The sequence below is a fragment of the Mustela nivalis genome (genome assembly GCF_964662115.1).
Source record: "Mustela nivalis genome assembly, chromosome: 12".
NCBI classification, from domain to species: Eukaryota; Metazoa; Chordata; class Mammalia; order Carnivora; family Mustelidae; genus Mustela; species Mustela nivalis.
Genome location: NC_139031.1, coordinates 76,728,005 through 76,755,868, shown reverse-complemented (window position 1 = coordinate 76,755,868; position 27,864 = coordinate 76,728,005). Strand labels below are relative to the sequence as shown.

General features: G+C 37.4%; 1 protein-coding gene across 1 annotated transcript in view; it reads right to left on the bottom strand.

Moving 5' to 3' along the window:
* Positions 1-22,943, bottom strand: part of LOC309844997 (semaphorin-3E-like) — a gene marked incomplete at its 3' end in the record, with an annotated part of 170,618 nt that extends 147,675 nt beyond the window's left edge. The window contains exon 1 of the mRNA XM_082692425.1: positions 22,187-22,943. Within this exon, the coding sequence (XP_082548551.1) occupies positions 22,187-22,301 (115 nt within the window). The 5' untranslated portion in view covers positions 22,302-22,943. The remainder of the gene's footprint in view (positions 1-22,186) is intronic.
* Positions 22,944-27,864: the final 4,921 nt, after the last annotated feature.

Genomic DNA, 27,864 nt, shown 5'->3' with positions numbered 1-27,864 from the left:
ACTGCCTTTTTAGTATCTCTCAATTGATCCATTTAACCTATCCTGTCCTTCTCACCATCCTTCCATCAATAAGTAAATAATATATAGAATTAAATCTAAAATGCACAGAATAAAAAAAAAAATCCATGGGCAGGAATTATCAATTCTCCTTTGTGAATGACACTGTATGAGTGTTTAAAATAGACCCAACAAGAGCATGCTGTTTTTAAAGGAGCACTGTAAACCACAAAACAATATGAAATGACTGCTGCTTTCAGAAAGTACTCTTTCTTTACTCATTTCATCTAAAATTGAACAAACAAGGAGTTCTATTTACTATATACATAGAGAAACAGGCTTACCCTAGCATGAGGCCAAGAATTCAGGCCTAAAAATATCCCACATGGGTGTGATTAATGAAGCTTTAGAATCAAGATTATTTGTATTTTTCTGCATTTAATATTCTTTTGTATTTTATAATCCATACTTCAATTTTGAAATAATTTTTGTTCAGATTATTTATTTACTCAAAGGCAAGCACAAGCATGTACACAACAGCAGGGGGAGGGGCAGAGGGAGAGGAGAGAGAGAGAACTTCCAACAGACCCGCTGGGGAGTGTGGATTTCCCAATCTCAGGCTCTACCTCAGATCAAGACCTGGGCGGAAATCAAGAGCCAAATACTTAACTAAGTCACCCAGGCACCACCATATTATAATTTTTAATTCTTAATACTAAGATGGTAAACTAATATGAAAAATTAAGGATAAACTCAAGAGCTTAAGGATAAATTCTTGAGGATGGTGCCAACAAATTTTAAAAGACAGTTCTTTCAAAATAGCATTTTTTTCAGTTTCCATTATCACCTTGTCTTTCATCTTAATTCCTTACTCATTCCCATTAGAGAATAAGCAATGTAATTTCCTTTATAATCATTTACTGAAAAAATACACCCAAGATGACTTTTGAAGATGTAACATCGTTTTAAGCATTTAAAATCCAAAGCAAGATTCATATATAAGAGCAAAGAAACAGGAATTCCAGAAATACTGTTGAATCTCTCAGTGAAAAACCAAGTATGTGGTGTAGAAGAATGGCAATGAGGATTTTCTCCACCTTCCAGTCTTCTTGCTACGACTGAGAGAAGTGTTGATCTGTCGGCCTGAATAATCCCAAGTGATTATTTAACAGTTGTACCTGTCACAAGTTAAGTCACTACACTCTGCACTTAGCGTTGCACAAGATGACAGAAGAGCGAGTGTGAGATACAATGACATAGGTAAGTCTAGCTCCTCAAAGTCATCGCTGCAAAGTGCTAAAAATCGGGAGATAAACAGCCAGGCAGATTTTATTTCCAATTCAGCACTGTGGACAGCCAGCCAGAAGCAGTTTTCCTGTTCAAATACAACAGATGCTGTGTTTCTTCCTTGTAAGGAAAGAATTTCACCACATTTAGTGTAGAGAAAGTTGGCACGGCGTGTTCAGTTACGCAGAGTGACACCTGAAGTTAATTTATGTGTGTGGAGAAAATAGTTTGCTTCGTCATGTCTAGTAGCAAAAATGTTTGCTTCGCAAATAACTGCGTTGCCAACTGTCAGTTAAGAAAGGGCAGGTTACTCTACAACAACAACAAAACCAACCCTGGAAATCTCAGACTCAGTTTACGTATCCAAAGCAGGTTGTCAGTGTTCTAGCAAAGAACACTGACACCCGGATAACTCCATCTTGGCAAGTGGATTTGTGACTGCTGAGGCAGGAAGAGGACATGTGACAAATCACACCCTTGGCCTCATGGATAACAGTTTCTGCACAGAAGTGCCATTTTTCAATTCTGACCTCATTTAATTGGCCAAATCAAGTCACAAGCCATGCTAACTTCCAAAGAGAGAGAGGACTGTGCAATTCTATCAGGTATCCAATGAAGACTTAAAAGATTAATTAACAACTCAAGTAGTACCTCACAACAGTTTAAATGCTTAAGTAACATCCTACCTATAGTTCTTTTTTTTTTTTTTTAAGATTTTATTTATTTATTTGAGAGAGAGAGAGATCACAAGCAGGATAGAGGGAGAAGCAGACTCTCCACTGACCAGGGAACCCGATGCAGAACTCGATCCCCAGACCCTGGGATCATGACCTAAGTTGAAGGCAGATGCTTCATTAACTGAGTCACCCATGCACCTCCTACCTATTGTTCTTAAATAAAGAATTTTGTTGGGTTGAATCAAGACTTACTTATTGAATATATGTATGCATACATGTACTGAACATACCGATGAATAGGACAAAGCACTCTATTCCCCGCAGAAGATAGAAACAAGTAAGACACAGATCCTGCTGCAATGTGTTTAGACACTACTACCAATGCCACCTTCATCAGAGCAAATAACAACAGCTAATACTAACTGTGCACCTTTTCTGCACCCCGCACTTTTGTAAACGTTTCTGTAGCACATCTTACATTTTATCCCTACAAGTAACCTGAAATGACCACTACTGTAATCCTTATTTTGTGATCTGATGCCTCTAAACTGTTCTGAAATGCCTGTAGACATCATGCGATACACAACATTCAATTCACTTTCATGTTGTTTTTCTACTCCTTCCTTGCACATAGTGTGGCAGTGAGGGACCCGGAGACAGAATAAAATAATGATGATGAAAATTTATAGAAAATTTGAAAGCTCAGACTATGGCTCAGAGGGAAGGGGGAAAACAAAACAAAACAAAATAAAACAAAACAAAACGAGGCCCAGATGGGTTATGCCATAACATGGGCAACCACATGGGTGAAGGCGGGGGCTCCTAGAAGCTGGCAGGGGTGGAATATTTCTGTTTTTAAAGAAAGACAGTTTCTTTTAAAGAAAGAAATTTTAAAATTTCTGTTTTTAAAGAAAGGTTAAAACTACATGAACTTTCTCAGGTCATAAAAGACTAACATTAACAATGCCACACTTTATATATCTCCATCATTGTTTTTCCCCCTAGAGGAGAGGGGTTTGCACACAGACACCCACACCTTCCCACCAGAAGGCAGATTATAGCAACTATAAAGCAATTTTACTATCTTAAGTGAACTGCACAACACTAGAGAGGATGGTCTTAAATGGAAGTAGTCTGAATGAGCTCTTTGAGATATAATAAAGAACGTGTTTTCAGTCGGCTTTCTAAACACTGAGTTTCTCTCAATACTGGGAGCTGTTGTGGAATCTCTCTCCTGAAAGCTTTATTTATTAAATGGAATTTTTTCATCAGGAAAGGTTTTAAACAATCCTGCCTCAAGGTAGTAAAATGGATTAAGTTGATTAGGAAAAGAAAAGAAAACCACATCTTCAGTAAGTACCTGTGCTGTGGCAGGTTCAATCTCTGCCCTGGAACAGATTAAACCATGAACTAGATACCTTTGGGGTTCCTTCCACATCTATGCTTTTCTTTTTTCAATAATTATGTTCAGTTGGGGGTAAATTCAGCTGTGAATTGTGTGTGAGTCTATTTTCTTAATCTTTTGACAAGTGGGGTATACAGACTGTAAACAAAGAAAAAAAAAAGCATTTTGAACAATGGCATTTTGATAAACAAAATAGAAATACCTGGATTATTACAAAACTTGATCTAAGTAGCTAGGGCAATTAGCACTCATGTTAGGACCTTTTAAACATAAGAAAAAAAACTCTCTTTTTTGCATTTCCTACTTCTGGCACAAGTATATTCTAGAGCAAATAGAAACACCACATTATCTCATGTTAGAGATAACTAGCTCTGAGATGGGACATTTTGCCAGAATAGGAAAAGGAATTACACTTGAATTTTTCTGTTTACAAAAATCACAATATGCTACACTTGAACACCTTCTAAGAAAAAGGATATACCTAGCAAACGGTCCCCAATATACATACTCAGTGTTACTACCTGCTCTATTTCCAAAGTTCAGCTTTCTCCTAAAAATTCCCTACAATTTCCTTACCAGTCTTGACTTTTTGCATCAGTCTGCCATGTCTTCATCTTTGTTCTCCCTTTACTGAAGTCCTACCCATCCTTCAAGTCCCAGATGAGATCCCACATCTGCCAAGAAACATTCTTCAAAGATTCCAATTCATACTCTATCTCCATTTTAAATAACTAATTTGGTTAAAATTCTAAAACATATGTTAAGAATTATTGTTTTAAATAAAAAATACAAAGTATAAAACAAATCTTAGCATAATTTTAAGTATTTTTGTGGTCAACAAATTCCTTTTCAGCATTAACTTTTATTTTTACTGTTTTATGTCCCTACATGATCTTCATTTTGTAGCCGTATTTAGATATAATTTCTCCTTTGAGAATGATCAATTTCCATTTCATATATAAGGGCTAATAAATGCCCTAAGGAGGTTAACTATAAAGGAATGAAACTAACCCCACCAAATATTTTTCCATAACTGTGTCACAGAGTATAAAGAGCTTCTACTTCCTTTACTAGAATTTATAATTTGGCTACATTGGTAACTAAGTGATTTTATGAAGGAGGAAATTGTAAATCACTGTTTGATGGGCTTTTTAAAAGGCTGTTTCATATACTAGATGTTACCAAAGATGCTGATCTGGAATTTGTACAAAGTAAGAGTAGTACTTAAAAAGTATTCTTTCACGACACTAAAAATGTTATATCAACCTAACAATGATTAAGCTTTTGGGGTAACTTATTTATGAGTAGTTTTGGAATTATCTGTGAACAGGCTATTTATGGCTCTCTTAGAGAAAGATTCTTTTGTGCCAATGAAGTATAGCTTTTCCCACATTTCTTGTATAGAATGAACACCCAGAAAAGGCCAGTTGGCCATAGCACAACACATTCATCCATTTATTTATTGAGTTCTTATTCTCTGTTAGATACTGAGATACATACTTGTGATATGGTAATGAATAAAATACTGTCTCTATTCCCAACAAGTTAATCCTAGTGAACGTAACCCATAAATCGACAATTGAAATACAATGTAACTGCTGTGAAGGTTAATGGAAGACTGGCAAAGGCATACGGTGTCTAAATCAAGTCCTAAAAAATGAGCAGACATTAAGAGTAACCAGAAGAGGAAGGGAGGATGGAGACAAAAGAAAAGAAAAAAAAGCCATCCTAGGAAGCAAAGGCAAAGCACAAAAGCTTGGAGGCAAGAAAAGGCTTGACAGATGTCCAGAATGTCATGGAGTTCAGAATCACTGGAGACTGGAACTCAAAATAAGATACATAACAAGAAAGAAGGGTAAAAGTAAACAGGGCTCTGATCACGAGAAGCCGAGTGTACCAAGCCAAGAAGTAGGCATTTTCTCTAAAAAGCCATGCGTATTCTTCCATTAAAGATTTATTTTGGGGAATGAAATGAGTAAGATTTGCATTTTTAATGATCACTTTGTAGTATGATGAGTAAATTGGACTGACAGAAAGATGTTAGTCAGGAGGCTATTGTAATAAAGCAGATGGACCATAACTACATTAGTGAGACCAGAAAGCTATAAATTGATTTAAGAAACAATGGATATGCAGTGTTCTTCGGACTTGATGACCACCTGATTCAATATTATTTTTAGAGTCATTTTTCCTCTACATTCAAAATTCCAAAAAAGTGTAAGTAGCTCATAAACTAGTATACAGGAAAAAAGCACTTGATGAACTTAATCCTATAACAAGAACAGAACAGACACCACAAATAAGTTTGATTAAAAAAACAGATTTTTTAAAAATTTAATTTTAATGACACATATTTTTAACATACAAAGTTCTCAGTGAATTATTTTTCTAGAGCTTACTATCTGACTTACAAGGAGTTAATGAAAAAAATTATTCTGAAAAATCATATGCTTTTTTTTTTTTTAAAAAGATTTCAGTACTTTCTACAAATACCCAGAGAGACTGGCAAATCTACAAAATGACAGCAAATTAAAGTTACAAAATTAAGCAATCACAGCTATGGTGGTATTTTAATTCTGCCATTCTGTTGTGGTGACCATTCCAGATTCTTTTTAAATAAAAATTGTTAAGACATTTAAAAAGTCTTCTGTTTATTTGAGCTGTGAAGAAAGGTTATGTTTTATTTCTTCATATTAAAGAATTTCAAACTAACCTTTAATTTACTGTAATTATATAAATTATCTTAGGAATGTTTATGAAGAAAATCAGCAATGACATTTATTGGTCTACATCTTTCCCGAAAGCCAAAAGCATATATTTCATATATGTTATTTTAAAAATGGTCTTAAATGTGCGTTAAACTTCTTCCAACTACTGACATTCTAGAGAAAGCTCATGCAATGTGTATTTGAAAATAAAAAAAAAAAAAACTTTAAAGGAATTTCTAAAATAAACATAAGTTTTACCATTTCTAACTTGCTAGTTTCTAAAGATAATAAATGTGAAAACTGATGTTAAGAAAAGTTAAACACAATAGCAAAAAACAGTCTTTAAATTTTGGAATGTCTCACTCTGGAGCTCATGTCCTTTTCCAGGACACCAAATGCTGTTATTATGCTTATGATTCAGGTTCTACATTAGAGAGAGCAAGAGAGGGTTTTCCTTCACTTCAACAAATAAACCACACATGTGAAATAAAGGAACATGCTGCCTTAGAGTCTATGTGAAAAATCTAACAGCAATGCAATCTCAACATAAACCAATAGGTTGGCATATTTGCCAAATGAGCTGCTGTAAACTCAGGTCTTTAATAAAAGTCACTTTTCAATATATATTTTTTTAAAAAGTCACTTTTATTTATTTTTAAATAAAAGTCACTAGTTGACAGCACCACTATTCTGAGGACAAGGCAGGCATCTCTTGAGTATTGATTGTGGTGCTCCATGGCGGGGGGTGGGCAGTGACAAAGAGGAGCATGGTGGGCACCCTGGCAGCATGGTCAGGATAACCACAGCAGGAGAAATGTTTACCCCCCGCCACAAAAGGGCATGATGACTCTCTTAAGCGTGTGGACCTCTGCCTCTAATACCTTATGGTATTAGAGAAAAGAACTACAACTAAAAACCAGAAGATAGAGTCAGTCAGATTCGGGATCAGGTATGCAATACCTCCTCAGAACGTTAAAAATTGTAACGGACTTGGTAGTGCCTGGCCGGCTCAGCCGGTTGAGCATGCAACTCTTGATCTCTTGAGTTTAAGCCCCAAGCTCGATGCTGAGATTTCTTCAAATTAAAACAAAAAAAAATATTTTTTATTTTAAAGATTTTATTTAGTTATTTGACAGACAGAGATCACAAGTAGGCACAGAGACAGACAGAGAAAGAGGAGGAAGCAGGCTCCATGCCGAGCAGAGAGCCCAATGCGGGGCTCGATCCCAGGACTCTGGGATCATGACCTGAGACGAACGCAGAGGCTTAAACCCACTGAGCCAGCCAGGCGCCACTAAAACAAAAATTTTAAAAATGGAATGGACTTCTTATCTGGTACTGAATGCCCTTTTCATGACAGTGTACAAATCCAAAGTGATAAACATGTCTGACTACCTGTCTGGCATGCATGTGATTAAATCACTAAAATTCCTACCTTCGAGAAAATTCACTGATTTGGGTAAAATTCCACAAGCTTTTCTAAACTTCAGTCCTTTTCTAACTGCTGATTTTTATTTTGGTTGTAAGAAGATAAATGAAATCCTCTGTGAGGGGTGCCTGGGTGACTCAGTCAGTTGAGCATCTGACTCTTGGTTTCCGCTCAGGTCACGATCTCAGGGTCCTGAGATCCTGTCCTGCATCAGGCTCTGCACTTAAGATTCTGAGTCTGCTTAAGATTTTCCCCTTCTAGGGCGCCTGGGTGGCTTAGTCAGTTGGGCATCTGCCTTCCTCTCTGGTCATGATCCCGGAATTCTGGGATCGCTTCCAGCTCCTCGGGGAGTAAGCGCTCTCTGACCTTCTCTCTTCTCATGCTCTCTCTCTCTCTCTCTCCTTCTCTCAAATAAATAAATAAATAAATAAATAAATAAATAAAAAGATTCCCTCCTTCTGCTCCCCCCCATTATTTCATGCATAGGCATGCACTCTTTCAAATAAATAAATAAATCTTTAAAAAAAATCTTACATGTGCAACATTGGTCTTAACTACACAAGCGTACTCACTGGTTTTCCATATTCCAGCAGTTATTTCCTCATCTCTCCTTCTCTTCCTCCTTCTCTTCTTTCTCCTTGTCACCCACTCTCCATTTTCCCTCCTCTCCCTTGCTCCACTCCCACTCTCCAGTGCTCTCCATTGCTCCTTCCCTCCCCCTCTCTCCTTCTGACCTTCAGTCTATCCAACACTTACTGAGCATTTACTATGCATCAGGCATTCTTCTAGAAGAATTCAAATGTTCCTTCATTTAATCCATATCACAATCAATGGCAGAGGGGCAATTTTTTTCCATCTTATTTGAGTCAGAGAAAGAGTAAATACAGTGTCCAGTATCACATAAATAAATTTGTTTCTGCAATGTTTGTTGTCCACTTTTTCAAAGTGGAAAAAGTAAGTGTGCAAAATGATCTAATCTGTCTTGAGCAGCCCGGTGTAAAAGTCACAGCCAGGGGGCGCCTGGAGGGTTCAGTTAAGTAAGCATCTGCCTTTGGCTCAGGTCTTGATCCCAGGACCCTGGGATGGAGCCCCACATCGGGTTCCCTGCTCAGAGGGAGGCCTGCTTCTCCCTCTCCCACTCCCCCCTACTTGAGTTCCCCCTCTCACTGTCACTCTCTACATCAAATAAATAAATAAATAAATAAAATCTTCAAAAAAAAAAAAAAAGTCACAGCCAGATAAAGACAGCATTTTGGAAACAATATCATTTACCTATTTTTTTTTTAAAGTTCAGCAGAAGGAAAGATTATACAAATTAAATGAAATAATAAAGTTAGGAATGGACCCACCCAAAATTATTTAGATGCCAAAGTAAGCCAATCCCAGCTGTTATGCTTTGCTCTGGCTGCCGTCCTCAGCAAGAGCAGCATGGGGGAGTGTGGGCAACCGGCTGCAGGAGCAGCTGGGCCTATTTGTTAAGAGGAAAAAAATAGTCAATGAAGACAAAGGGAAACTGCGTTGGGAGCAGCGTGAATGGAAACTTGGGAGCCTGGCTAGGGAACCCGAGAAGGGAAGTGCACCCAAGCTGGAGGTAACACAATTGCAGTATTCCACAAACTTCCACAGGGGCAGCACTCCCTACAGCAGGGCCTTTGCAGGCAAGTTTTATTCCAAGACAGCAAAACTTAGTAGTGATCAGTTGCATGTACATTTCCTCATATTACCAGTATTTTGGACATTCAAAACTAAAGTAATATCAATATCTGTGCTCACAATGCAGTGGGTATATATTAGCAGACTAATGGGACAAATGGCATTCTAATCTGAACAATTATATTCGTATTATTATATATTCACTCATATAGGCATGTAAATGCCTAGTAAACATAATTATATATTCCAAAATGTAACTGCATTCCCCCAAAATCCTGTATTCTATGTATTTTGCATTCCTTTGAACAATATTATAAAAGGCATCTAATGTGATCCTACTGCCTTATATGCACGTAGACTTTACCACTGTTTGTAATTTTCTAAACTTTTATTTTTATTTTTGCCTAATTTTATTGATTTTAAGCTTTAGAGACTTCTCTTTTTTGTTCTCCAGATATGGAAAATTCTTCTACAATCTTAAAATACATCAGACTTCAGTTTGGGCATTCATATTTTGGAGCAAGTAAAAAACATTTGGCAAAAAAATCTGTCAAAAGCAGTGCCCAATACATAACTTTTATCTTATTTCTGAGAAATATAATGACAAAGATATAATTACATCTTTTAATTATAAGTGTAATTGACTTAACTATAATATTGTTCTTCTTACTGTGGTAATCTAAATATTACAAGGGGATTTTGCATTAGGGAATTATTAGAAAATCAAAACATATTAATGGGTTGAAGTTCAAACATATTAACTTCTCATAATTACAACAGGATAGTAATTGATATTTTTTGATGACTCATAATATCCATTGTAGTATTTCATAGTCCGAGCTTCTCTCTTCTCTTTCTTCATTCTGGACAATTAAAAGGAAATATTTTGTATCTCCTTATTAATAAGAAGGTATAGTTATATGGCTAACTGAGTACATCAATTAAAATGGTAACATTTGACTTTGAAAAAAGATTTTTTTTTCTGTTTAATTTAAATTTTAAACATGGGTGGTATGGCTATTCTAAGAATACACCATATGGTTAACTCAAGTTTAAGCAGACCCTTAAACTGTCAGCAAGCTCAATATTCCAGTACCAGTTCTAAGCAATTATAAAGTATCTATTATATTATCATTCATCTGACCAGAAATATGTATAACATTCATGCATCATGATAATGTCAAACTTGAAATTTCTTTCCTTTTTCTTCTTCTCATAAGGAAAAATAAGCTCTATCAGTTTCATGAATAATGACAGAGCTATTTCAAAAGAAATCATTTTATTTCCATTACTTTCCACATTTTCTTCTAAACATATAGTATTTCGACCTTACTCAAAATGACCAAAATGACCCTATTTCCTATGTTTTATTTTGACAACTTTAGTTTCTAAAAATAAAATAATCAGGTGCTTCCTGTTCCCATATTTATTTACTCCTTTTAGGAGAAAGGGACAGTGACAAATGTGTGCTTTCTCCTGAGTTAACTTCACTTTTCACCATTCCATTTCTGCCCATCAATTTCTTCTTTCATATTAGGTTATTATATTTGAGTAATTAGTATGGTACTAAAAAAAAAAACCTGAAGGATACAACTATTTCAAAATACACTGCCAATTTTTGTTAGATAAAATCTTAAGATACATTCTTTATTGTTTCTTGCTCAACTAACTTGAGTTGGGAAATAAATTGAAAATACCTTGCATAAACTAACTTTAATTACAAAACTTAATATACCTTGTTTATTCTTCTCACTATATTATTGCCCACAGCCATGCTTTTAAGATAATAAATCCACAAAACAAAGGCAACATAGTCAAACTATTCATAAACCAACCTTTGCACAGGGATAAAGTGATAAAAACAAAACATATATTCTTGCTTTTGTTCATTTCGAATATTCTCCAGAAACGAAGGTGTTGAGTAAGTTACTACTCTTTTAAGGTCTGGCTTTTGTTTTTGGCTTTGTTTCTGATTTCATTCGTTACCTCTCTGTCTCTCTTCATAGTTCATCCCTCTAGAAATGAATGCAAGGCTACAGTGGACACTGGAGGTCATGACTGAAGCAAATGGGAAGAAAAGATGCTGGAAATGTGACATTGATCACGTAATGGCCCAGATGAATTCAAACCACTCTCTGCCAAAGGCCTAAACTGTGCCTTCCAATAACATACAGATATTTCCTGAATAATTTTAAAGCAGTTCTGGATTTCTCTTCAAAACTTTCATAATAGAAGACCTGAAGCCAAAGTAGGGCCTAACATTTTGGAGCAGGAGCAGAAGAGAAGTATTCTCATCCATTTTCCTGAGTTCTGAATAATCCCCCAGCAAGCCCTATCACACCTCATTTTGTGCCACCTACATTAGGAAACTACTAAATAGATGTGGCATGCTAAAAAAGAAGTCAGATTGGTGACATTAATGTGAATAAATATAACAATTACATTCTATATATTAAATTCAATTGTCGAAATAAATTTATTGAGTAGCCAAAGTGGATTAGATTCTAAGGGTTCAAACAATAAAATAATAAATTTGTCTTCCAAAATTTCAAAATTTACCTTGTTTACATTAGTCATATTATTCATGCAAAAAAAAAAGTGGGGAATTGCTTAAAGTCATTCTTTATGAATGACTTTAGAAATGGGGACAATTTAATTGAGCATGAACACAAAACATTTGTGATACTATTGTATGTGGAAACTATGGACACAGCAGAACTCAGTGACCTAGATATTCAAGGGTAACTGTACTTCTAGGAGGACACAGCACATTATAGGCAGCGGGATGGTGGTGCGAGGGTGGCAAGATAGGATTACACACAGATGACTTGCTCCTCACTTCTTACCCTATTCATCTCCAAGACTGTGTTCTGGTTCTTCTTCCCAACCCCATGCTTCCATACGTTGTCTTTGTTAACTTTGCAAATAGAAAAAAAATCCTGCTCCATCATGAGTTGTCTCTTCTTAAAACTAGGCTTTAAGCTTCTCAGAAATAGTGTTTGAGTAGAGATGCTCTGTGTGTGTGTGTGTGTGTGTTTTATTAAACTTCTTATTTTAGAATAGTTTCAGATTTACAGAAAAGTTGTAAAGATAGTACAGATAGTTACCATATATCTATACTCAATTTCCCCTATGCACAGCTTACATTAATATGGGTATACTTGTCACAATTAATAAACCAATACTGTCCCATTATTACTAACTAAAACTCAGACTTTATTCAGATTTCCTTGTGTTTTTAACTATTACAGTCCCAGGGTCCCATCCAGAAAATGCATCACATTTACAAAACTGTGTTTTTTATTTTCTTAGACCCCTAGCGTGATAGTCAATATCTAAAGCTTGGAAGAAGCGCAACAGAATAATCATGGAATAAGTGAATGACTGAATAAATATTTCTTAAAAAGGTACAGAAGCTTCTGAATCCCTGAAGGGAACGATCAGGATGCATAACCAAAAGAAAATGAAGTGGACCTAATTTCATGAGTCCCCGAAAACATTCCCCTGAGAGATGAAGGAGTTCTAGAATCTTACAAAATGCTTTTCCATAATTTGTCAATATTTGATGTTTTCTTGTCTGAACCATTCATAATTTATATCATCGATGATCATTCACAACAGATACAATGTACATGCTAATTTACCTATATATATCATCTAGTAAAAAAAAAGTGGGTAGAGAATGGTATAATAGATATTATGAATGTAAGTATATTTATGAAGACCAAGGGAGTGATTTGGAAAACTGAATAAATGACACCCTTAACCCAGGTGATGGACCTAAAAGGAGGAAAAAAATGAAAACAGTAACTTGAAAGTGAGGGTCCCCTGAAGCATCATCACCCCACTTAGCCCACCGAGAGTCTCTCCTGCTCTGGAGGAGCATACACTGAGTCACCTGCAGGGCTAGTTAAAACACAGCTTCCGAAAGCTCCGGGATTACTGCTGCAGAAGCTCCCCAGGGATGCTGATGTTGTCAGTCTCTAACACTCTGCATGGCACCCTAGTGCATATCCCCTCTGGGACCCTAGTTCGGAAAGGGAACGAAAGAAAATCCCCAGTAACTTCATCTCCTTTGCAATGAAATTCAACTAAGCCTTCTGTCAGGTGAATTTTTTAGAAGTGGCTCTACCTCTCAAAAAAATTAGGTAAGGTTTTATCATTTTGTCATTTTGGCTGTAACACAGAAGCCAACAACAGCAATAAAAAGTTTTGTTTGGTTTTTATACACTAGATACTAAACACCCAGCTTTTAATTACTGGCTTTAGGAATGATCTGAGTAAGTCGTTTTATTTTATTCACAAGGGTAGATAAAATAAATAAAATAATAAAATAAAAATACCCCTTGCCCTCAAAAATCTTAAAATGTTTATAGACAATCACATAAACTAGGGAACACTGTAAGTCATTACAACACAATATCCACTTCCGTGATACATTTAAGTTTTTTACAAAAATCATGAGATTGACTGTGTTCATTAGCCCCTTACACTTGTGGTTTGAAAAGACCCTTTACACTTGTGCTAAATTCAATGATTTAGCAAGAATAATACAGCATCGAATAGGATATACGCACTGTAGATTCAAACCCAGGATTTTAAAATTCGAGTCCATACTTATTCTTGCCACTAGAACATACTGTTTCCTCATAACAATTTTGAAATGTCTTTTGGAGAAATTATACACACTGGGAGGTCTCATAAGGGAAGGAACAGAGTCCTACAATTCTAGAATTGGAAAGGATCTGAGAAACCCCACGGTCCATAATAAACTCTTGGACTCGGGGTTAGGAAAAAAGCAATCAGGAGGCATGAATAGCTATAAGCAATGCTGTCAGTACATTCCTCTTTGGCTTAGTTCCCCAGTGCATCTTGAGCTTTGAATTTAAAGCCCTCCTTATTTCCCATCATTTCCTGGGAGGGAATTGGCCAGAAAGGAAAAGGTCAGTGTCCCTAGCTGACCTCTATTTTTCCCTTCCTTTATCCCCATTCTCTTTGCTCTGTTCCTTTCTGGTTCTGGAGTTAGTCTAGCTATGTCACATCACCACTAAGATTTAGCCTCTGGGATGCTGCTCTTCTTTCTACCCTGTGAATAAAAACCTCCTTTTTATTCTGGTTTCAATGAATTAAAATTTAAAACTCAGAAAAAATAAACCAAAATGGACTAGAAAGAGACAGACTTACACAGAATATGCTAACTTAAAATTAACCCAAATTGAGACGGAGAGTGGGAGGGCAGGAATATCCACTCCTGTTGGGTACCCTAATTCCTTCCCAGTCCATTTCCTATAGTCATAAGAGTCACAAGGATCCCACTAGAAACACAGACTAAACAAAGAGGACAAGTTGTCCAGGTGACTATTAAGCAAATACTAAAGGATTTGCCACATTAGCATATTTCATTATGTCCTAAGTCATGAATTTCAACAAAGTTTGAATGCTAAAGAAGTGTAATTAAACTTTGATTTTTAACTCAAAGGTCCTGTCTATTCACTGAATTAGACCACAAAAACGAAACGAATACTGAAGATAAGCTGAGGGCCAGGAAACATACACCATTCGCTACAAATATGTTTCATTCCACTTCTGGCCTAGGGTGGGGAAGAAATAAAAATACCTTCCTGGAAAAAAAGCAGAAGAGGACAAAACGAAGGATGGTGCTGGTGACAGCAACACAGCGTGGTCATCAAAGAATGAAGTGGTAAGAGAAAAAAATGGGAGGGGTGTGGTAATCACCCAGGAAATACAAATGCAGCAGAAGGTATGAAGGAGAACAAGAACATTGATTATAAATGTGTGAATATGGCTAACCGGTCTGGAGGATGTCCAGCTCTGGCCACTTCACTACCATGCAGCCCTGAGAGGAATGGAGGGGAACAGGGAGAGAAGGCCCTGGCCCCTCTGCCTCTCTCCTCATGCATGTCTTACCAAAGGAGCCATAAATAGTTCTTCAGGATTCCTTAGTTTCCTTGGTACTCCTCACCCTATCCCCCATCACACTGTCCTTTCAAAAGCAGGGCTCTAAATCACTTTGGTTCATGTATATAGCCACTCATTGAGCATTATCGAACACCTACTAAGAGAGGGGGAACTGCGGCCCACACCGGCTATCCTACCTGTTTGTCCAGGGGAAGGTGGAATGGAAGGCTTTCTTTTGCTTTCAAAGCAAGCAGTACATGCTAGATTGATAGCTGCTTCTAAGATACTGTTTTGTTTAACTTTTGACAGTGTGGTCTGGTCTTAGTAATAATAGTTCTATGTGCTTTACAAAGCTGGGTCTACAATAACCTTTGTGAGTAACTTTGGTTTATTTTGTGGCTTTGGTCTGCTATCTCCCAGGTGCCATCAGACGAAGTTCCAACTTTCCTCTTAAGTTTCAACTTTCCAATTAAGGAAAATTTAATTCCTTCACTTCCAATAATAATAATAATAATAATAATTCTTCCACAGTGACTTGCAAACACGAGAGACCCCAATATTCCTTGTTCCTTCTAGTCACCTACTACAGTAAGTGCCAGATTTCATGAAAGAAAATCTTTGCAAGTAAAAAACCATACTGATTAAGGATCCTCCTTTATTTTCAGTTCTAAGTTAATGATTAAATCATGATGGCTTTTAGAATTAAAAAAAAGGGAACCAGGGGAGACTAGTTCTCTCTGACTTCTGATTCATTGAATAACCTCTGAAAAGCTTTCCACGCTCAAATATTTGCCAAATAATTTGCATTGTCTTGTGTAATTCTTTCAGTTTACTGCAAGTTACATATCACACCATTTTATACACGAGAACATTCATAATCAGAAAAGATAAGGACCTTAGGATCATATAGCCGGAAGCAAGATTCACATTCAGTATGTCTCATCCAAAGTCTAGAGTCTTTAGGCCCATGAAAATAGAATGTAAGAGTGTTCTGTAATTCCTGGGTCTACGCTATTCTTCTATGTGTACTGTGCCAAAGCCTTAAGCTAAGTCATTGAACAGAGAGCAATAATGGCTGAGAGTATTACCAGGAATGGGAGTGGAAGTACATTTCTAAGCCCCAGAAATCGGGAAGTCATGGATTTCTCTTTCCCTTTTCCACACTCGTAGAGGCAAGATTACCAGAGCAAGAGGGCCATATAGTGGGAATACCCTGAACCAGCCATTAGTACTAATGGAGGCTGAACATTTCTTGAGTTACCAGCTGCCTTAGCCATCCTATGAAGTCAAATCATCAATTCCAAAGACATCTCTGTTCTTGAAATCAGCACATTCTTCAGAGACTATAATACTGGGTTCAACTGTGGCATTCACACATGCTTTTCATTCGGAGTCCAGAAAATCCCGCCTATGTAATATTCAATCTTGTCACTGTCATCTTTATCACGAGTACAAAAAATAACTAGTGACATTGATAGTGTCTCTTATGCTTCAAATGTTATTTAAAACCATCCTGAGAAAAAAATCATTATTAAAATAACCATCACCCTTTGTAGAATTTATATAATATTCCAGGGTGTCAGATGTTGTGCTAAAAGACTATAACCAGCATTTAGCCCGGCATCTTGAAACTAAGAAAATAAATTTAAATCTTCACTCTACACCTTCTAGAAAATGTTTTAATGGTATGATTTCACTTTTGTTTGGTTTTCAATTCTCTAAGACTGACCTTACAAGACTACTTTAACACTGCGGTGGCTATGGATAAAGGGGCATGCATGCGTGCAAAGTGCCATTTCTGGATTCCTGCAGACGAAATTCCTCTACTAAACCACAGAAGAGTTCTATGCACAAAGATAAAGGAGCAAATCCTTGCACACTCTCCCACTAAGAACTCCCGATGATGATTCCAGTAGATATCTTTGAAGAAATAACACTGACTTCGCAGACTGCTAACAGTAATGTCTACCACCAATGACCAATTTGACGTTTGGTTCTTTATTATGAGGCCTTAGAACTGAGGCCACCAAGTTGATCTCATCCCAGAGAGACCCCCTCTATGAAATCACCTCAGGCTACATGACAAATCTAACACAGACGGCAAAGTAATGATAGGGCAACAAACGTTTGAAAGAATACTCCACTGTGACAACTTGACTACTGTATATATTTAATAGTCAAGAACAAGTATTGGTTCTGTATTATGGACAGGACACTCTCTTCATAAAAACTTGTAAGAAATGGTTTTATGCAACTAAATTATTCTTCAGTCTGAAATTGGCCCAGTTCATTTTAAATTCCATTTACTGTTTTTGCTAGCTCTGACCGCCCCTCCCCCTATCGCTATATAAAGGACAAAGGTTTTCACACTGTAATACCCAAACTCCAGATAAAGACTAAATAATGCATATTCACTTGGGGAATCACTACTGATAATACCTAGTTAGTCGCTGAGCTATGAGCTCCATTAGGAAAAACTAGCTTAGTCACTGCCTGTCTTTTATTTGCTCTGGATATGAAATGAATACTACAGTTTCCAGGATGATCGATCACTTAAAACTTTCCGCTTTTACTGTGCTCTCCTAGAATTCTACCTCAATTTTCTTTCATAAAAACTGGAAAAAAAATTGAAGGTTGGGTATAAAATGAAAATGTAAATTAATTGATACATTGCACATACTATTAAAGCAAAACTACTGGCCATGAATCTTAGAAAAATACACTGATGATTCAATCATCTTCTAAATTATTACATCCAGAAGCCAAAGGTATGGAAGATGGGATTTTGAGTGAATTCCACCTATCAGAATAAACCATACATTTTATGCTACTTAAGACCATTCTTCTGTCTTCCCTATTAACATTATCTGAGCATTTATTGATATCCAAACTCATGCCATTCCTAAAGACTTTTCTCTTTAGGACACATTTCCTTCTAAACTTCTCAACTTATATCAGTCTTCAGGAAATATTAACAAAATAATTTTTGGTTATAAAGTATTTTCACAGTTTTGCCATTTCATTTGATACTCTCAAAAAGCACCATTATTATCCCTATTTTCAAATTAAGGAAACTGAGTCACAATTACTATTAGTATAAGTGGAAGGATTAGAGTTGGAGTGGAGACCTCAGACTGTAAATCCTGAACTCTCTGAACTAAGACAAATCTGTTCTTAATTGGTTATAACTAAATATAGATAGACTAATTAATACCCTATATCCCAATTTTATACGTATATATACAATGCTTGAATCTACATTCATAATGTCAACATATTTTAGGAAAGATCTTCTGCCATATTTATGCCTTTACTTCGCTATCTCTTCACCAAACATCCCCTGATTACACAGCTACTCTCCCTGGTTTCTATAATTGTCATTCATTTTTTTTTTCTTTTTAGATTTTTTATTTTTTATTTGACAGAGAGAGATCACAAGTAGGCAGAGAGGCAGGCAGAGAGAAAGAGGGGGAAGCAGGCTCCCCGCTGAGCAGAGAGCCCAGGAATCCCAGGACCCTGAGATCATGACCTGAGCAGAAGGCAGAGGCCTTAACCCACTGAGCCACCCCGGCACCCCCTGTGATTGTCATTCTTTATTGGGTCTTTGATTACCTACCCTATCTGCCAAACTCCCTTGATTGAATTTCTGGGGTTCTCCATGGACATTGGGATTTCTTCTTTGACACGGTGCTTTGCTCATTTGTTTTTTTCTTCTCTGAGCTCCATTATCAAGAGGGTTATTTTTGCCTTCCCTGTAACCTCATTAATGCAGGATGATAATAGATAAGGAGAGAACAGACATCAATAGAGAGAAGTGGCTGAATCTAGCAGAGCTCTACTCCCGTTCCTCTCTTTCTCCTTCACTTCTGTCATGAAGATCTCAGCTATTTTTTAAGGAAATCCTTGGATAGAGCATTATAAATCTGAATTAATCACATCAATATCATCCTCTTTAGGTTACTGGCTATAAAGTTGGCTGTAATTCTTTTTTTTTTTTTTTTAAAGATTTTATTTATTTATTTGACAGAGAGAAATCACAAGTAGACGGAGAGGCAGGCAGAGAGAGAGAGAGAGGGAAGCAGGCTGAGCAGAGAGCCCGATGCGGGACTTGATCCCAGGACCCTGAGATCATGACCTGAGCTGAAGGCAGCGGCCCAACCCAGAAGTTGGCTGTAATTCTTAACTATCCATAAACCCTTAAGTATCTTTCTGGTACCACTAATGTCAACTGAAATCTTGACTGAAAAGTCTTACAAAGCAGGATACCACCTTGCTAAGTTTTTATTTGTTTACCCAATTTATCTTAGACCTACAAAATACATTAAAAGATACGTTCTTTGCCTCAACAAGAGTAAATGTTTCATAGCTTTATCCACTAGGCTTGCTCTCAGCATATTTGCTTAACATGAGAGTGCAGTGGATATTCAGTAAGATGAGGGAGGAATTCCATTTTATCCCACTGCAGGTGGAGGGTAGTGGGAAATACGCAAGAGGATGCTCTATATCTGATACCAACTTTCTACCTTGTCTTCCCACCTTCTCTGCCTTTTTTTCCCTTTTAGCTCTGATGGCCTCCCCTCCTCTTAAGCTCTGTTCTTAGAACATGCCACTTCCATAAAAAGAGAAGGATGGAAGAGAGAGGAAAGCGCATGCCATGGGTATTTTCACATAATTTAGCTCAAACTTTGTGTATGACACTGAAACTTTTGCCTCCTTTTTGGGAAGAGACACTAGGCTTGTGGTCTCAAGTGCCATCCTGATAATGGAGGAGATCACCTCCAGGGAGCACTGCTGGATTTATATCCTAAGGGTTAGGCAGCAGTTCAGAGGTGTTACATTATTTATATCCAGTGCTCCTTATTTTGAAGGATCACGTACTCATGTATAGTATCAATCAACTAACTGACCCATTACTAAAATGTGACCAGATAGTAAGAGATTATACTCTGAAATACCACCCTCATAGTTTTTGGATACCCCCTAAAAGGTCCACTGAATTCCAAAGGGTAAAGAGTAAGTGGGGGCAGCTTACAGTGGACTGATGGGGCTGCACACTTCTGCTCTGCCAGTCCTCTGTTTTCACTGAGGCACCTGCGGTAGGCGCTTGCTGCCTCAGGTTACATCTCTCGTGTGATCTTTCAGCTGATTTTGCTAGCTAGCTAAACTGCACAAGTGAGAACATTCTATTTTCAGGTAACTATACACTGTCTTTGTATAAAAGCACAACAGTGAGCATTTCAGCCAGTGCCGTTAAATGAAAAGGTTAAGAAAAACCAAAGGGAAATTTGGTGGTAGTTTCCAGTCCAGTGTACACACAGAGAATAGCAGTTCTATTCCCACATCAAAGAACACAACCCATAAAATCAATGACAGAGAGATGGAATGAAAAAAAAAACAAGAAGGATGTAATGGAGATAAGTCTGATCACAGTGTTATGCATAGCATTTAGATGCATTAGAGAATTTTAGTATGCTCTGACCATACTACAAGCTAATGAAATACTGAAAGAAGGTATCTCTGAAAATACTCTAATACTGAACTACTGAGAACAAGTACCCTAATAATGAGGTATAAAAGGCTAATGTCATGTGTAGCAGAATGGTAACTCGCCAAAACTTGCAGCTTATCTGCTTGTCTGCCTAAGAAAAACAATCCATTTATTATGTTCTTCTTCTGAAATCCTTCTTTGTCCATAATTCATCACACCAAATTTTGATATATTTGATCAAACTTCTTAGAAATATGCATTTTGATACATACCACGGTATTCTTTCCCAATTCAAATAATCAGTGTCAATGCTAGGTACTCTATTTCAAATTCTTACAAATTTAGTGTCAATGTGTCTCTTAAACTTATGTTATCTACTGGAGAGTGCTATAGGAAAACAATATAAATTTAAAAAAATTCATAAATTGTTAATTATTGTAAAAATAATAAATTTCTATGGTCAATATCAACTGATGATTGTCCAATAAAACCAAAATAAAGGTCAATCCCATCATATGCGATTGAGGCTTCCTGTTTTGTTTCTCCCTCTGGTAAAGATTACACCTACGCTTCAAAACTACAGGTTTCTGTTCATTCTACAATAGGGACAATATTAAAGCTCACACAAGTGAAAAATGGTTCTTATGGAATTCTTGTTATGCAACTGTTATCTGTCTCAATGATTAGTAATAATAAATACTTCTTTCTGAAAATGTATTCCAAATTACTTTTAGGTCAGCAGTCACCTTCTCTCTACATGCAGGTTTTGTTTGTTTGTTTGTTTATAGGAAGAATCACCAAGCCTATTCACAACTGGCTTTTACTGGTCCTGATGCAAAAGCTATCTTTTGATAATTTATTTATGAGCAAATGCTGCTTTCCAAGACATAGCTGCAGAATAAAATATTTAAGCACTGACGGACAGAAATTCAGTGAAGCAACATGAATTTACATTAAAAGACTAGATGCTAGTGAATAGTATCTTAATACTTTAATCAATATAATTCAGTTTACAAGGATTGCTAATAAACTCTGAAAATATTTTGCTGGACATAAAAGAAATTCTAATAACTCAACTAAAAAGCTAATTTATATCACTCATTAGTCATTCTAATTACATGGTGATGACTCTGTTATCCTGGGTAAGAAATCATTTTGTTTCTTTTCCCCTCCCCTCATCCCCATTATGGACAACACAGAACCATAATCAACTCCACTTCTGTTTCTAAAGCCCTTCTCCCACATCCTTGCTTCCCCAAATGCATAATCGGTATTTAAATACCTAACTGCTAACTTGGGGGATTCAGCCCCTCAAGGCAATTTACAACCTGGGTCCTGCCCTCTTCTGTTGTGTCTGCTAGAGAATGAACTTCTCATTAATACAACGTAATATTTACAAGACAAAAATAACATCTCTAAGTTGGCATGTGGTTTTGCACTATTCTCAGGTGTGGTTAAGTACTGACATGCTAATTAGAGGTACTTAGAATCTTAGGTCAGTTTTGCAATCATTTTTTTCAGCTGCATTTTCAGGGTCTGTGAAGAACAGAGATCTGTGTTCAAGGACTTTAATTTCTACCTCTCTCTTTTTTGTTAACGAAAGGATCTAAAGAGGTGACCTACCTTTATGTGACAGACGTAAGCGGGGGTGAGGGCTATCAGCCGTGTGCCCTCCTATCCAGAGCTCCTGTAAGTAACCCCACAGGAGCCAGGTGACAAGGTTCGCAGCTGATGCCATGCTGCCGTGCTCGATGCTCCCCGGGCTCGCTGGGCGCCCCTAGGATCCTCACTTTCAGGTGGGTCTGAGTTTTACTTAGGACTCCCCTCCAGGGGCAGCGCGTGAGAGGCTTTGTCAGAAATCGAACGCGTTGTCATCAGAAAGCACAGTCCCAAAGTGCCATTTGTCAGGCTGTATTCAGAATATGTAAAACCTTTCTTCCCTGAAGACAGTTGTTTATAAGCCAGGAGCAAGAGGACATTCCAAGGAGTGAGCCTTCAGAGCCATGTCCTGTCCAGAGCTCTCTTCAGCAACTATGCGGACAGACTCAGGAGGAAATTGTATTTCTTTTTTTTTTTTTTTTTAAGTCACTTCGGCAAGCGCTTCATTCAGAAAAGGAAAAAAAAAAAAAACAGAAACAATCCCAGAGCACACGCACTGCCTTCCCCGTGGAGCTCTTTTCTCTTCTGACTCTCCGGTCAGTCTTTGCACTGACTTGCCAAACAGCTAGTTTTAATTCACCTTTCACCTTGCTAATTAAAAACAAGAAGTGCCATTCCCTCCAGGAGTTGCAGGATCCACCCAGCAGGGATGCCGTTCTGTCAGCGAGCTGTGTTTACAGGGAAAGTTCAGGCAGGGTTGAGCTGTTTCTAGGAAGTGTTTCTGGTCCACGTGCCCTGCTCCCACCCGCCCTCCCAGTATTACTGGCCCCACGTCACTCAGCGCAGGAGACAAGTCCATGCTTTGATGGGGAGGGCGGATCAGGAGGGAGAATGATCTATATAATACGCTGATTACTGAGGTTTATACAACAGAAGAGGATGGAGCCTCAGGAAGGGGCTTTTAAATGCTCACTCACCAAGATTAACCCTTGAATAAATGCAAATTCATGTTAAATAATCTATTTGCCACCATCCAGCACCCACAGTGGGGGTTTTTTGTTATTTGTTTCCACTGAAATTGTATTTTTTTTCACATTTATGTTTTTTTTTTAATTGATTACATCTTAGAAATGTTATTTTCAACTCTCGGATGGAACTATGTTTCAAGAGCCTGGTTTTTAAAAAGTCACCTGTGATTGTTTCATAAATGTGTTAATACTAAAAACTTATTTTACTTAAGCAAATTCTTCAAACCAATTTAAAGCAAATCCTTCTTCTTCTTCTTTTTTTTTTCCTTAAAGCTAGTCATAAATTTCAGCCCAAGTTTAAGAATACATTTTGAAGTAGTTTTCTCCCACATAAGGTACCTGTGGAAAAGTTGAGGTTCTCTATCTGACAGATTCCAGTAAAGCAGGTATTAGAAGAGTCAGGATGTGAAATTCTCCCACTATGCACTTTCAGAGTTTATTTTCCAAGACACTATGTTTGTGTAAATAAGCTTAACACAACAGGTCAACTTTACAATCTACTTTCCATCAATCTCAAAAACTAAACCAAACACTCTGTAGCTGTTGGCATGGAAATGGATGTCACTATTTTAAGATACCAATAAACTTGAATAGGTAGGTGATTTGATAGTTGAGAGTTAAATGGTAAACAAATGATTTCAGCTGTTAACTTTTCTTACTGTTTTTAAATGGTACTGTTAAGGGCACTTCTTGAGAATTATATGTTTAAAATCGTATGATTCTAACAAAAAGATGGCACAGGTTATCCTGATATTTTGCATTTTATATATAAGCAAACGTAGAGCCATGCATTATCTATCCATTTTCCTAAGCATGATACGTTCTATAACAGGCAGAGTATATTTTAGTAAAATGTAAATGTCACTGGATATTATAAATAATTAGATTTCCAAGTTCTACAAAAGATAACAAACTCTAAACATTATTTAACAGTGGAGCAACATGAAGTATTTAGAGACTTTTAACCTGGGGTGGTCTCTGTAGGCGCTTGCATATTTTAAAAGCCAGTCTGATGAGCTACAGACCTAAAGGTTGCTCTAAGTGTGATATAATGTACCTTTGGAATCCTCTTTTGCTCTCTTCCAGAAATGAAGTAACTACAAAGTAAATAGCAGCTTTTATATGTGTTATCTAATAGGATTCCAGGAAAAGTAAATGTTGGGCATATAACTTTTATTACAAATATATGGCCTGGCTCCTACAACTGAAATTCTACTTAAGATGGTGCAGTGCTTGCTCTAACTCTATTATGGACCTGAGGATTCATTAGGATTATTCATTTAGGATACAAAATCCATGTTCATTAGGATACAAAAGTCAACCATTACTGTCCGTGAAACCATGAATGTTACGAATGCCAGTTACCTGCATACAAGCTACATACCGAGAGTCATCTTCGGTGTTCCGTGTCATCCTTCAGATTCGATTACGGCACTTTAAAGTACACGCCAGAATAATGAGCTTGTTGGGTTTCTCAAAATGTGTTTTGGTTTATCCTTCAGTTATCAATGCCTTTGCTTATTCCCTTTTATTCCTCCATATGTCCTTCTACCTTCCTCTCTAGTCTATAACCTAAAGATGATGCCAAAAGAAAAAAAAAATGATCAAAAATACTAAAATATCCAAACTACCCAAAGCCACACTGCCCCCATGCGGTTTCAGCCCCTATGGATGGAATGATCGATAGTCTATGAGACCAAATCGGTCACTTGCATCATAAAATAAAACAAGAAGGACCCTCAGGAGCAGGGTCACCACATAATGTATCATCTAAACAAGGTATGTTTTAAGAGTGTAAGAGTCTTCTATTAATAACCACATATAAGCCAAGAATACTATAGACAAATCAGGACATCATGACATGTTAACCTTCATGGAAGAAATTTCTAGGTACCCTTGGGAAACATGGAAATAGAAAACAAACAAACAAACAAAAAAACAAACCGAGAAAAAACTGACCTGCCACCAATGTTGAAGGAATAGCTTCAGTGAACTAAAGAGCTCTGGGACTAGCGACAGTACCTACTGGTATTATTATATTTGATTTCAGAGGAGCTAGACTGCCAATCTAACAGCATTGGACAACATGGAAAACCAGGTAAGAAGGGAAATGGAATTTTTTTTTTTTAGATTTCTTTATTTTAGAGAGAGAAGAGAGTGCACATGAGTGGGGGGATGGGCAGAGGGAGAGAATCTTCCAGCAGACTCCCCACTGAGCTAGGAGCCCAACACAGGGCTCAGTCTCATCAACCAGGAGATCACGAGCTGAGCCAAAAGTCTGTCAGATGCTTAACCAACTGAGCTACCCAGGCGCAAATGTCAATTCTGAAGGTATTGCTTGCCAGGTCAAATGTTGCATTCCAAAATCTTAACCATTTGTTGCTGGGTCACACCATGGTAGTGAGGGAAAAAACGGGGTTGGGGGAATGGAGTATTCATCAGGCTTCCCAGGCTTCCCTATGGTGGATTCTGTCACTGGTTCTCTGCTTAATAGCAGAAGAACAACTGGCCTCTGAAATAATCCTTCCCAGTATGTGGTCCCAGACAATCTGCTACTGAATCACACCGGGTATTTGCCAAATATGCCCCACCTGATATTCCCAGCATGCCTAAAGTTATACATACTAAAATCTGAGTTTTATAGTGGTTCCTTTAGGTCAGTCTTATTAAAACATTAGACATCCGTTCGCTATTCTCACCATTTTTAATGTAATAACATAGTATGCAATTAAAATTTAAATAAGATGAGGGGCTCCTGGGTGGCTCAGTGGGTGGGTTAAAGCCTCTGCCTTGGGTTCGGGTCATGATCCCAGGGTCTTGGGATCGAGCCCTGCGTCGGGCTCTCTGCTCTGCAGGGAGCCTGCTTCCTTCTCTCTCTCTCTTTCTGTCTGCCTCTCTGCCTCCTTGTGATCTCAATCTGTCAAATAAATAAATAAAATCGTTAAAAAATTTATATAAAATGAAATCATTACCTCATAGGCTTGGTGTGCTACTGATATTTTTCAAAGACGTGAAAACCAACAAAAATTGTAAGGGTTTACCTCTGCATGGCTTAAAGTGTTCTCATTTACTATGGGATGCAGCACTTACGAATGCTCCCAAGAATATCCATTCTTTTTTTTCCTTCCTACCCAGGAAGACAGGCAGGGAAGAAATATATGAGAGAGCGTATTTCCCAGCCCCTTAGCAGTCACGTGATGCCATGTGACAAATTCTGACCACCAAATAAATGTGTCACCTCTGGGCTGAGGCAGTGAAATGCTCCCACACAATTCTGTCTCACGTTTTTTTCTAGCAGAAAAGGATAAGCAGCTTGCAGAAGAGGAGGAGGACTCACACTGAAATGGTGAAGTTGTAAGACTGAAGCATCTTAGATTGCTGAATCACCACACTGGGGTCAGCTGGCCTGAAAGCTTCCCTGGACCCGCAGTACATTTTACATGAACAGGAACTGCCTGATTTGTTACAACAAATCAGCATGAGCTGATCACGGGGCATCAGTAAGTCACTAATATTGCAATTCCTTCCTAACTGTCACTAAGACTTACTTCAGCAGAACTTACTCATAAGCCAGCAAGAGATGTGGAAACTGAGGGCTAAGAGATACAGAGAATCCCTACATCACTTTTAGAATAAAATGGGACATGCCCTTCATTTTCCCAACTGAATGCTGTACCCAAAAATGATGTCATAAGCAGTAAGGGGAGGTGAATAGATGGTAGTACATCTTAAGAACAATTATGATTAAAACCATTAATACATCAAAGTATTGCAAGAACAATGATGATGATCCTTTTAGGAACTAAAGATAAACTTTCTCTCCGGTGGTCGCAGCATTTCAGGTTCACTAATCCTCCTTCGACTCTCGCTAACCCTGCTATCTGGAGCATCTCAAATGTCCCACCAAAAGGACCTGCCACTGCTGCAGCTGCTGCCGTCATTACCACCAGGCTTTACACGCGGAGACTGCAGATGCACTTACTGGCTGCTTAGTGCAAAGACCTTATACTATAGACGTGGTGAGAGTTCCCGAAGTCTGGACTGGCCGTTTCCCACATTCCGTGATTCACGTAGATGAGAAGAAACTGACAACTAACTTCCTTTTGTGTGTTATCAAGAGTGGTCCAAAGAATGGCATCCCATCAGTAAGAACCATCGAGATACATTCCCATCACTTGCTGAAAGAAGTTTGTTTGACGCCATTCTTAAGTCACCATTGAGAGAGCTAACAATTCAATAGAATGGTTTTTCATTTATTTTCTATTTTAACCAGCAATTCTTAAAAAACAAAACAAATAAAAAAAAGAAAAACCTCAAAATTTGAGCAAAAACTGTATTTTTTATAAAATTTTGAATTCTTTGTTTCTGACTTACACTAGGTTTATTCTAATTTTGTTTTAGGTCCTTGACAATGAAGAAAAACAGGAAATGTTTTTCTTTCTTCAAGTATCAGCTTTAACTGATTTTAATCAAAGTGTAGTGATGCTTCTCATGCCCTCTTTATGGCAAAACAAAATTATTGTGTGTTATTAATTTGAAAATCATTTGTAGGTCCTGAGAGCTTTCCCTATACTCTTCCTTATGAGTTGTAGAGAATTCCTAAAAAAGGCAGAGTTCCAGTCACTTGCTATAAAAAATGTAATAGAAACTTCCATAATACATTGTAATTTATTG